Source organism: Lissotriton vulgaris, chromosome 2_1 (assembly GCF_964263255.1).
Source record: "Lissotriton vulgaris chromosome 2_1, aLisVul1.2, whole genome shotgun sequence".
In the NCBI taxonomy this organism is placed as follows: domain Eukaryota; kingdom Metazoa; phylum Chordata; class Amphibia; order Caudata; family Salamandridae; genus Lissotriton; species Lissotriton vulgaris.
In genome coordinates this window covers 1,308,403,071-1,308,415,788 of record NC_141687.1, presented here as the reverse complement: position 1 = coordinate 1,308,415,788, position 12,718 = coordinate 1,308,403,071, and the positions used below count along the sequence as shown (strand labels likewise).

The following is a 12,718-nucleotide window of genomic DNA, read 5'->3' as shown; positions in this document are numbered from 1 at the left end:
CCACCAAAAGGCAACAAGGGCTCCACATCCACCGTGCCCTGGTGGAGAAGATCCAACAAAGGATCCGAAGGCAGGGAGATAGAGGACGGCTGCATCTGCAAGATATCAGCAGCCCTGCGAAGTGCCCCCACAAACTCTTCGCTAGCCTCCGTGTCCATCTGAGTAGGAGACAGCAAGTCATCCGTTGGTGACGGCTGCAGGTTAATCCGTCCACCCAACGACAGAGGCCCTGCAGAAGAATGAACCGTCAGTACCGCATGGGCCCCTGCTTCGTGGAGCATTGAAAAAACCCTGGGGGTGGGTAATCCACTGGTGTCACATCCTCCACCGGCAGAAGAACAGCCAGGGATGGAACGGCATTGACCGACATTGCGACAGCGTCAGAACAACGTCAATGACCCCCTAAGAGGACTCGCCCGCCCGCGTCAGACCGGCGTTGACTCGACATCCACCAAGGCAGGAGCCAGCGAGGAGGAACGAAGTCGACTCGGAGGCAAGCTCAGCGCTGCAGCCGCCCCCCGGGCCGTGTCCCGACACCATTGCAACTCTGGAACCGGAGTCAAGGCACTCGGTCGGTGCTGAGGGCGAAGCCGCAGGTGAACTCCCGACCTGAGTCTCTACCACACTGTGGGGCCCAAAGGCGTGCCAGGGAGTGGAGGTGACCCAAAGATGGCCTGCAGAGCCCTGGAATAGGCCCTTCCTATGGGTCCGTGTCTCCCCAGCACCAGGAAAAGACGGGTAGGCAGGGGCCGACTCCTGAGGACCCGTGTTCGGTGAAAACCGGGAGCAGCGGGCACCGACGTCACGCTTGTGCGAGGTCGACGACCTCAGTGCTTACCTGAGGCAGGCGAACGACGTGCACGGGAATGACCCCGGGACCCGTCCCGAACAGGAACCTCAGCGTGGTTGGACGAACTGCGCCGTTCGGAGCCTTCCGCCAGAGACGGAGGCCCACGCCGCGAGGATACTGACCGGGACAACAGGGCGGAGATCAATTTCATCCGTTGTTCCTGCAGGGACTTTGGCTTCAGTTGGCGGCAGGTGTCGCACTCGACTGAGTCGTGGTGCTCACCCAAACACCACATACAGATTTCGTGTGGATCCATCGCTGACATCTGCCGCGAACAGAACGCACACGACTTAAAGCCTGCAGGCATCAACACACTGTTCCAGAGACAAAAAGGCGCCGTAAAGGCCTGAAATCAAAACAGGCCAGGGAAACAGCTTCTCCCGGATCTGCGTTGCGACGCATTAAAGAAGAAAAACGGACATCAGCATGCCACGTGTGGGTCTTATTTGGTTCCATTGATGTCACTTCCGTGGATGACGTCAGGACAGAGCCGGATGACGACACCCCCCGGAGTGCAGAGGTACTGCTGGGGAAAACATTTTCCTTATACAGTCTGATGCCTGGGGATATTCTAAGTTAAGGAATCTGCTGCTAGATGTCTCCATCAGATAAGTTGGACATAAACTTTTAATTTTTACTTGCCCTGGTAGCGAAAAACTCTCTAATGTATTTTTACTATTGCAAGGCCTGCCTCTCCCAAAGGATAACATTGGGTTTCATTATTACAATTACAAAGTGATCACCTTTAATTGGAAGGATGTAGGAAAGTCATGTATGGTGTCTGAGGAATTGTAATTTAAAAGCCTCTTTAATGGTAAAGTCATATTTTAAAGCACAATTCTGAAACGCCACTTTTAGAAAGTTGGCATTTTCTTGTCCTAACCATTTGGTGCCAGCAGCCTGTTCCTGGGTTACAGGTATAGATGTAGTCGTCAGTTGGCCTTTGTATATTCCTCCCAGACAGGTGTGGACCTGCATGGGCCATCTTAGGCAGGATGGGGGCTGAGCTTTTACCTTCCACACTTGCACTTCAAAAGCACCTTATCAGCTCACACACTAAGGATTTCAAACAGACTGGTTATCACCGGTAGCACCAGTAGGCAAGCCCATGACCTCAGGAGGCCACTGTTTGGAGTCGGTTTGCTTCACTCTCTAGACACTTGTGGGATCCCCACCAGCGCTGCTGCTGCCACTCACCAGTTGCAGCTGCGATTTTTTTCTAGGGCTGCGAGTCACAACCGCTTGGAGATTAAATTCACTATCTAAGGGCAACTGTCCCCCAACTGCAGGGAGGGATCACCAAGTTGCTCCGGGAGAAATCAGAGTCCCTGATGGAAGCCCAAGGTCTGAGCTTCATCTAATAGTGTCTTACCGCATCTTGTGTCAGACCATTCTCCCCTCTTTATTCAATACTGATTGCGATGTATTGACTATCTCACTAGAATTGCTAATGATTTTCTTTATATGACACCTGCTTGAACATTTTGTTTTATGTTAAAACAGGTCAAACTAGTCAGAACTTTAGCCAAGGATGCCTTTCTAAAAAGCTGGGATCAAGTGTAATTATGTGTGAATTTGGCCAGTCCCCTGACCATAACACCTGCAGATTGCGTCTGGCCAACAAACAACAACCCTAACTCAGATTGTTGTTAAATATTTATTAGAGCCCAGTCTGTCCAATATATTATTTTAAAGTTGCATTGTTATTCTTTAAACGTACTTTTGGTGTTTTACTTTGCTGCACCTCCTTCATATTTTACCCTGCCTCATTTCACTATATTTGTTGTCTCATTTTATCACACTGTGATTAATGTCTTTACTTAATGTGGATTGGGGTTTTTACACGTCATCTTAACTTGATTTGATGTATTGATGAACTGCTTTCACAATGGTAAAATGTAATAAAAATATTAAACACAATAAAAGAACATGGTTTAGTATTATATTAAAAAATCAGCGTGTGGCAATGTTGCCTGAAACAAAATGTGCAAAACAAAATGTATGTGCAGTATTTTATGTTTTGCCACTTTTTTGTAGGAAAAAATGGTATATGTTTCCCCCTGAAGACACTACTTTCATGTACCCTACAAGAATCCCATATGAAGAATCCAGTATATTCAGCAAAGTCAATGTGGTGACCCCAGATTGGAAGTCCTTTCCTCAGTTTAAGAATGCACAAGCCCGCGTGGTCACGCTTCAGCCCGGAGAGGTACAGTAGGCAGATATTCCTAGTGCTTGCATGATTGTATCATGGAATACATAGATTCTGCAGAAAATTCATCTAATATTTACGCTCTCAAGTCTTGTTTTTGAAATCCTTAAAGGTATCAGATCATGCTTTCTGCAACAGTTTAGGGTTCTTTATTCGGAAATCCTGTTATATTTGTTAAACACAGCCTCCATACAAGTATTCTTTATTCTGATTTTCTATTCTATGTTGTTCTTTTCACTATTGTTTTTCTTTTAGAATGTAGAGATGGACATCATTGACTGAGCCATGGACCTTTGTGTATGTTTTATAATTACGTAGAAGGCAATATGAGTGTGTCATTATGGTTATACCTAGATCCACAGATTTTACAGTTATTTGGCACATCTGCAAAAAATGTGGCCTTTCCTTGGTATATCTGGGTAAATGTTGGCATGTTAAGTTTTGTTCAAACCATTCTGGGAGGTGGGAGATTGATTGGGGGAGCTTCTAGAGGTTGAACAATAGATGTGTTTGCGATTCAAGCTCTCATACTAATTTTTGTTCACCTCAGCTGCAAAATCTGATTATTCTAATTACGTGGAATGAAACCAGATCTTCTCTCAGAATAGTAATTGTTTGTGGTTTTGTGTAAGTGCATTCAGTAGTTTTGGGATATTTGTGTTACAGAAGGGTGTTGGCTGTATTTCAAATGAGTAATTAATTGTATATCATGATTGGTCATTTCCAGATGCTTTACAGATTTAGATCCAGGAATTATTTGTGCATCACAGGTCCCTAAAGAATCCTTGAATGTTGATTGGCTAGTCACAACTGAAAAACATATTGCAGTGACCATTACATAACTCCATGCACTGACGCCTGTATCCTGAAAAAGGGGGTGCATCCCCACTCTCTACGGAGCACAATAGGGGTTCTACCCGAGGAGAGCCTGCTACCAACTAACTAAAAAAATATTTATTGATTCTCAATTAATCTTGTGAGTAACATACAATCTTCCACTGTTGTGGATGCCAACAGAGGTAGACGTTTTGAATTCCCTAACCCCCACTGGGCATGGCTGAAGTGCTTGTATGTTTAATAAGCTTTATTAAGTAAGTAACAATTACATAAGAACAGGCCATGAAACAACAAAATATCCACAATATAATAGAGATGTATACAGACAAAAAATTCAGAATAGAAAGCCGTTTACATTTTAGTAATAATAAAGGAAAAAAGGAGGGGGAGGGAAGAAAGGAAAACGATGAGTAATAATACAAATCTATAATTGAAGATCATGAGAGTAAAGTATAGACTTATTAAACCTAATTGGCTAATTAAATATATTATACGACTTAAACTTATCCTTATCCAAGAGGCAGGTGAAAATAAAACATGAGAAATGCAGGCAAAGAACAAGGGGGAAAAATATTGTAGGAAAGCAGAAACAATGAATAAAAGATCTATGGAGGTTGAAAATTCTCAGAACGGTTACGTGATACATCAAGTGAAAATTTAGTTAAATAATTGGTTAAGGATAACCAAAATAAATCCCTATTTACATAGGATTAACAGAAGAAGCAAATGCAATACCCAATCCATGATAGTGATAAACTTTGTTCCACCAGGCCTTCACTGAAAGTTTAGATGAGCATTTCCAGTTAAGGGAGATTTGCTGGAAAGCTAAGACCAACATCAAAGCAAAGGAACCCTTATCGTGTAAAGACAACCCCAATGAGTCTGACAAACTGACTATAAAGAGAGTAATGTTTGATAAAGGAGTGTGTAAGTTAAAAATAATAGAGAGGTACTTTTAAACATTGTTCCAAATGGAAGAAACAGCGGGGCAAAAGAAAAGAAGATGAATCAGATCATCCAGAGCAGGTTTTACATGACCAGCAAGCATCAATTGAAGTGCTTGTGAAGTATGGGTTGGTTGCAAATTCTTTGGGAGTTCGGTCAGGGTGCAAGCTGAGACCAGTGGGCCAACGTCTGCCATACCTGACCAGTGGCTGTGTGCAGTGGGGTTCGGCTGTACTGGAGTTTGCGTACCCTGTCCATAACTAAATAGAAAGGTTATAAATATATAAGGAAAATGCCGCTGATACTAGGGCCCAGCACTGTGTAATCCACCTTTCTGTAGATTTTGCTTTGGAAACATCTCCTATTATGGTGCTGCTAAGGCCAGGCACTGTGCTTACCGCCTTCGGGGACCTCTTCTCCTGTTGCGGTGTCACTAGGGACTGGCAACTTTGGGCACATCACCACCAGTGCCAGTGTTACTAGGGATGGGCACCTTTGGGAACACACCTCCTCCTGTGCTGGTGTTACTGGGGCAGCACACCTTCGGGGACACCCACTCTTATTGCCGGTGCTCCTAGGGCTGGCCATTGGTTCACTTCAGTTGAAAGTCTTTAATATTCATTGCGGTTGCTGCTGACAGTTCTGGCTCTTGCTAGACACTTGCTTTAGGTTATTTGTCCTTCTTCAGTAGAGAGTATCATCTTCAATTTTGATTTGCTGGCAGTGCTGCTCATAGTCTTCTCAGATTTCTGTATCATTCCCAGAGTGCAGGTACATCTCAAAGAGATCGTCTGCCCAATAAATCAAAGGTCAGTCACAAAAGCATCAAGGTAGCACAATGCCTGGTATACCAGCACACAAATCAAGTTTCAAGTTTCAAGTTTTTATTTATTATGATAAGGAACTCTTTATGAGGTCCACATAAAAACAAAATATACATACAAAACAAGAGATACATAAGATATTATTCCACCACAATAAGAAGAAACATCCTAGTAAAGGTCCAAAAAGCATTTAAAAAAGTTGTACAGTTTAAAAGAAAACATTTCATTAGGTGGGTTAATCAAGGCCGCCTTAAATGAAGAAGCAGATAAAATGTTGAGTTGTAAGCAAATTGGTCTTAACCATCTACGCCTGCAAGACATCAGGGCAGGACAAACAAACATAACGTGATCTAAGTCCTGATCATATAATTGACAAAGATCACAGCGTGCTGAATGGCCATACCAGCTGGCATGTAGAACTTTCAACGGAAGCAAATTTTGTCTTAATAAGTACACAAGGCGTCTAACGCCATGGGAGATGTTCCAGTACATATAAGGTTGAGCTTTCCGCAGAATATAAGACTCAATAACAGGAGTACAACCTTTTTTCGCTAGACAGAAATCTCTATCCTGACAAAACCCCAATTCCCATGAGGCTGACTTCAGAATGGTTTTTAATTGAAAAGAGGATAATGAAAATAGAATCTCCTCATCCAATTTCAATTGTAACACGGCAAATCTGAAATTTTTTTACAATCAGGGAGAAGTCATTAAAGGATCCTAATAATTCATTTTTTATAAGATCTCTTAAGGTGTTGGGCTCACTTTTAGATAAAGCTACTACCCAACGTATGATACTTGCCAAACCTTGAACCCAGCTACTACGTAAACCCAGTTCCTGTCTCAGGGAAGCAGTCGAATTTGCTGTACCAACAGACATTAAACTACGTAAAATTTTCCCTTCCGCTGAGTTTAAAAAACTCCACTTTTTTAGATCAATTAACTCTATTCCATATAACAGGGAGGCAGGAACTTTCGCTCTGAATACATCTAAAAGAATAGAAAAGTGCCTTCTACCTGTGGCTTTATACAGGGAAACTAGACTCTTTCCCTGTGAAATAGCCTTCCGCGAGTTATTGTCAATATGTAATTTGTCACTTAAATTATATGTGACAATTTTGCCAAGGAAGGTGTAAGATTTCACACTTTCCAATTTTTTTCCCCCCACAACCCAAGGATAGTTAAGGCATTTGGGCTTCTTTCTACCAGAGAAGCAAATCACTTTACTTTTTGCAATGTTTATCGACAGGAAATGGCTTTCAGCATATTCAGAAAGTGCCTGCAACCGATTGTTCAAGCCCTTTGGGGTGAGATCCAAAATCAAGATGTCGTCTGCATACATAAGGCATGCAATTGGAACTCCGCCCAAAGACGGGGCAATACCGGCGCAGGCAGAGAGGGTGACGGGTAAGTCAACTGTATATAGGGAAAATAGCAAAGGAGCCAGAAGGCAACCTTGCTTCAACCCATTGGAAGTAGAAATTATTTTAGATACACCACGTTCACCTCCAAGAAGAACTCTACACCAGGTGTCTGAATAGAGGGCGTGAATTAACTTAATAAGAAAGGGGGGCATACCTAAGTCAAATAACTTTCTCCACAGCGAAATTCTATCTACTTTATCAAAAGCGGTGGAGAAGTCAATAAAGGCGCCATATACCTGCCCACCACGGACTTTTACATATTTTTCTGTGATAACTTGCAATGCCGTCAAGTTATCTAGAGTTCCATGATTTTGTCTGAAACCTGTTTGTTCCATGGGGAGGATTTTATATTCAGATACCCATTGGTTCATTAAAGTAAGAACACATTTTGCGAAAACCTTACCAATGGCATCAAGCAAAGCAATTTGACGATAATTTTGTGGTAGATCTCTTGCCCCTTTTTTATATAAAGGAACAATGATACTTCCTTTCCAGGAAGGAGGGACTGTTCCACTGGAAAAACAAAATTTAAACACTGGAAAGAGAATTTTGCTCTAAAGTTCACTCTGGTGTTTTAATACCGAAATTGGGATTTTATCAGGACCCATCGCACCAGAGGAACGCATATTCTTAATGGCAAATTCAATTTCCTTTTCCGTTGGACAGTCAAATACACGTGAGACATTATTAAATTCAGCGTTGTATACTTGAGAATTATTGTTACTGTACAACTTCTCGATATATTCAACCCACACCTGTTCCTCAATGGCAATAGGAGTGGGACTAGCTCTGGTACCACAACCTTTGCCAATTAAGGACCAGAATGTCTTGGCTTGGCCATTATAAGAAGCTTCCCTCAGTTGTATCCAGAGGGCATCTTCCTTGGAGCGTTTTAAACGGGCCTTAAGCCTAACTCTTCTTCTTTTTAAAATAGACAACTTAATCTTAGCTTCTTGGGTAAAAAATAAAAATTGACCCCTTATAACTTTGTTTATTTCTATGTTTATAGCCCGTAGGGGATAAGGGACTGCGAAAGATTGTTTCACACATGGTTTCTTTTTCGCTCTAGACGTTACAGATTCTAAAAAGTTAACAAAACTCAACAGCTCTCTCCCTTCCCAGAGAGGTAAATTTTCGACAGTAAAATGCAAAAGAGGCACCACACTTTCAAAGGAACAAGAGTTCCAAAAACATTTCCCTGAGTTGGAGTCAAAATTCACAAAATCTGTATCCAAACTCCATGGATCCACTTTCGGGAGATTAACGGAGACTGAAAGCATCAACGCATTATGGTCACTAAGATTAGACTCAATGACTTTCATATCTTTCAATTGGGAAAAACAAGCATAATCTACCATAATAAAATCAATAATAGATTTTCCCTTATTTGATTTATGCGTATAAGCTGCCGGGGTATCAGACGGAAGCCTCCCATTTACTATTAAGCAGTCAACTTTATGTAGACCTTCTAAAACAAGTTTACCTCTTTTGTTAGTTTTAATTTTGGTAGGTAACTGGGCTGATGGTATATTCAGAGACTCTTCCATTTGAATATTTCTAAACAACTCCAACCCACAATTTGATATATTACAATTCAGATCCCCAAACATTAACACATGTGGAGCCGGGGAAATGTCCAACGCTTTAGTTAAAAAAGTGAACAAAGTTTTTAGACCTGCATTAAAGCTACAATTGGGGGGAATATAAATATTTATCACAATCAACGATCTATTAGGGCAATCCTCAAATACATCTTTTAAGGTTATTGCTTGGAACAGTTTCCCAGGATCGAGATAGTGTGAATAATTCCATTGCAATCTATTTGATAACAAGCATGCTAATCCTCCCTTTGCATGGCCTCTTCTGGAGGTGATTGCGCTATTTTCCAGAACAAAGTAATCTTTTTCCAAAGCTAATCTTCCTTCCACCCAGGTTTCTTGCAAACAAATTATATCTGCCTTTTGAGAATGCAAGAAGCATAATTTCTCCTTATAATCTTTAAAACCGGCAGTGTTCCATGAGATAAACTTCAGCTCTCTGTTAAAAATTAGAACGTAGTTTGGAACAGGGAGCAGATTTACTCGCTAAAACTCCAGGTAACCAACTCCATTTAGATTGATCATCCTTCACCGTCTGCTTAAGAGGAGGGTTTTTATATGAAACTTGCCTTTCATTCCTAGCCACACAAATTTTCAAGTCCTCTGATCTAAGGTTAGACCAATCCGACAACAACACACCCATATTAGAGGGAAGTGATAGTGAAGAATTGGCAAGAATACTTTGAGTGCGTTTTTCCCCAAAGTATGGCATGACATCTATCCCTCTAACTTGTAATTCCTCCGCCCACTGTAGAATAAGATTTGACACAACTTTCGAATGGAATTTCACCCTTGTGGATCTTGTAGATTTCCCTATCAAGGAGTTGAGGAGAAATACAACGTCCAAATCGGACGTTTGAATTAATTTTAAACTTTCGATCTCTTTAAAACAGATCAGTAGGGCAGATCTATTTAAAATTAAATCTTGTTCAAATAAGGGAGAAAAATCAAGAAACAAAGTGTCTACATTTATTTTTTCTTTTGGAGGAAAAACTGCAATTGAGGATGGAACCTGAAAGGGTCTTGCTGAGGGATTGAGAGAGATAAGGGACGGATTAACAGAAGGAGAAGTAACCTTAGAAACAACTTGGCAAGATCCTGCTATAGCATTACAGTATGAAGAAAAAGGATTAACGGAGGGTTGGGAAACCTTGGGAAGGAAAGGATTAGTGAAACTTATGGGACCTAGACCTGTAGACAGGGGGTCCCCTTTAGGCGAAACAACCCTAGCTTCTACATGAGAGGTAGGAGACTGCTCCACCTGAGGAGAATCTTCTAGTATTGATTCCGCATTCTTATCAAAAAGAAGTTTTCTCTGTCTTTTTTTGGAGAATCTACGGATGGGTTTCCTCTTCTTCATTCTGATCTTTTTGTGTTTCAAGGGACTCGATTTTTCCATCAATCCAAAATTTACTTTAGGAATCTCCTCTTCTTTGTTTGACGGCAAAGAGAATATAGGAAAGAGAGAGGGAGTTTCAATTTTGTGAGTGACTGGAGATGTTGATATTACCTCTATCTTTTCACTGATAGGAGCTATGCAATTAGCGCCAGCCGAAACCACTTTGGAAGGATTGGGGACAGCTGGGAGCACTACCGGATTCTTTGCTTTTTGACCTTCTGTCAAAGGAGGAGATTGAGCTGAATCCAAAACTGCCGAAGCGGTAGGAGCGCTCATTTTTGGAGGCACCAACAGAGTAGCCGATGTTAGGGGGTAATCTGACACTAAATCATTTTTATTTAGCAAGAGAACTTGCAAAATTTGCGTTACAGTGTCAAAAATACACTCCGAACCTCCCACAAATTTTTCAAGTAAACTCAGAATCGAAGATAGAATTGATTCCAGAGAGGACAATGAATTGGAAATTAACCTCCCATTAATATTTGGAGAACCCTCAGCTAAATTATTCAACACTGGACCAGAACAAGAAGTGAAATTTAATTGCGCAAGGGAAAAATCTAATTTATTAGACGGTGTGCTACTTAAAGGACCGGTACTTGAAATGGTTATTGCTTCCTCTAAATTAGGCATACCCTTAGAGTTCCCCTGTAGGGATCCCACCCGAACCCTATGCGCTGTTAAATCAATGTCAGGTAATGTAAAATCGTTTCCTATTACAGGAGATTTAACTGACACAGCTGACAAAGGATCAGTATTCACTAAAACTTTAGGGACTTCCATAAGGGCTGCTTGGGGGAGGTCAATTCTGTCAGATTTTAAAAGCATACTACCCGAAGACTCAAGGAGAGCATTCTGTTTCAAATGTGAATTGTTTGAAGACAAAGGCGAGCCCCTAGGTACTTCGGGGCTAGCCGGAATAGGCAAGGATTGACTAGCAACCAAACTCAAGCTAAAGGAAACATCAATAACCCTATTAGCAGGCACCAAACCGTTAGAACCTGGAATTTCACTCGGGGACTGCAGATCAGTTGATTTATCTTTCCCTTTGTCCCATAAATTGAAAAGTTGACATTGGCCTTTCAATTGCATGGAAGATGCAATTTTGTTCCGTAGGGGATTAGATTGGGTTTTAGACCCAGATCTCCCTACAATCACGCGCCCAGAGCGCAGTTTTTTAGCCGTCATGAGACAGAATTTAGGGGGAAAAATAAAATAATAACAATTATAAAATATGAATCCAAACCCTGAGATACAATACAAGTCTAAAAAGGCAATGTCACACAGATTTAATACCGGAGATCAAAGAGAGGGGGCCCAGCCCAGCCTTCTTCAGCCTCTGACGGCCTCAGACGGTCCCGCCCTTGTCCCGGGCTTCTCCCGGCGCGCTCCCGCGATGCGGTGACACAAGGGAGATTTCTAGCCGCGCTGAGGCGGGGGAGGAGCCAGCAGGGAGAGCGGGTCAGCTGCTGATGATGCCGAGGGTCAGGCGCTCCTGGGACTGGTAGTCCTCGCCTGGCCACGCTCGCAGCCCTGCCCTCACCACCGCCACAGAGGCTCAGTTCGAGATAATTCCTTGCAGGCACAGCGCACTTCCAACAGCGCAGTCAGAGATAGCCAGGGGCGATGCGGGACCCGCGGAGCGGGTTCCGCGAGGAGTAAAGTATGGAGATTAAAGGAAGAGCAGCTCCAGCGTGCTCGCAGTCCAAAGCTCCCTCTTCAATCCACAAAGTCAACAGGTAAGAAAACCAACAAGGAAACTGACGCGCTGGTTTTAGCCGCGCTGAGGCGGGGGAGGAGCCAGCAGGGAGAGCGGGTCAGCTGCTGATGATGCCGAGGGTCAGGCGCTCCTGGGACTGGTAGTCCTCGCCTGGCCACGCTCGCAGCCCTGCCCTCACCACCGCCACAGAGGCTCAGTTCGAGATAATTCCTTGCAGGCACAGCGCACTTCCAACAGCGCAGTCAGAGATAGCCAGGGGCGATGCGGGACCCGCGGAGCGGGTTCCGCGAGGAGTAAAGTATGGAGATTAAAGGAAGAGCAGCTCCAGCGTGCTCGCAGTCCAAAGCTCCCTCTTCAATCCACAAAGTCAACAGGTAAGAAAACCAACAAGGAAACTGACGCGCTGGTTTTAGCCGCGCTGAGGCGGGGGAGGAGCCAGCAGGGAGAGCGGGTCAGCTGCTGATGATGCCGAGGGTCAGGCGCTCCTGGGACTGGTAGTCCTCGCCTGGCCACGCTTGCAGCCCTGCCCTCACCACCGCCACAGAGGCTCAGTTCGAGATAATTCCTTGCAGGCACAGCGCACTTCCAACAGCGCAGTCAGAGATAGCCAGGGGCGATGCGGGACCCGCGGAGCGGGTTCCGCGAGGAGTAAAGTATGGAGATTAAAGGAAGAGCAGCTCCAGCGTGCTCGCAGTCCAAAGCTCCCTCTTCAATCCACAAAGTCAACAGGTAAGAAAACCAACAAGGAAACTGACGCGCTGGTTTTAGCTGCGCTGAGGCGGGGGAGGAGCCAGCAGGGAGAGCGGGTCAGCTGCTGATGATGCCGAGGGTCAGGCGCTCCTGGGACTGGTAGTCCTCGCCTGGCCACGCTCGCAGCCCTGCCCTCACCACCGCCACAGAGGCTCAGTTCGA

The 12,718-nt window shown here is 43.7% G+C and overlaps 1 protein-coding gene across 2 annotated transcripts in view; it reads left to right on the top strand.

Annotated features, from left to right (window-relative positions):
- HSPBAP1 (HSPB1 associated protein 1) overlaps positions 1-12,718 on the top strand; it is a 1,203,084-nt gene that overhangs the window by 699,917 nt on the left and 490,449 nt on the right. For both annotated transcript variants that reach the window (XM_086958822.1, XM_086958821.1), the window contains exon 7: positions 2,888-3,059. In XM_086958822.1, coding sequence (XP_086814948.1) covers positions 2,888-3,059 — 172 coding nt within the window. The remainder of the gene's footprint in view (positions 1-2,887; positions 3,060-12,718) is intronic.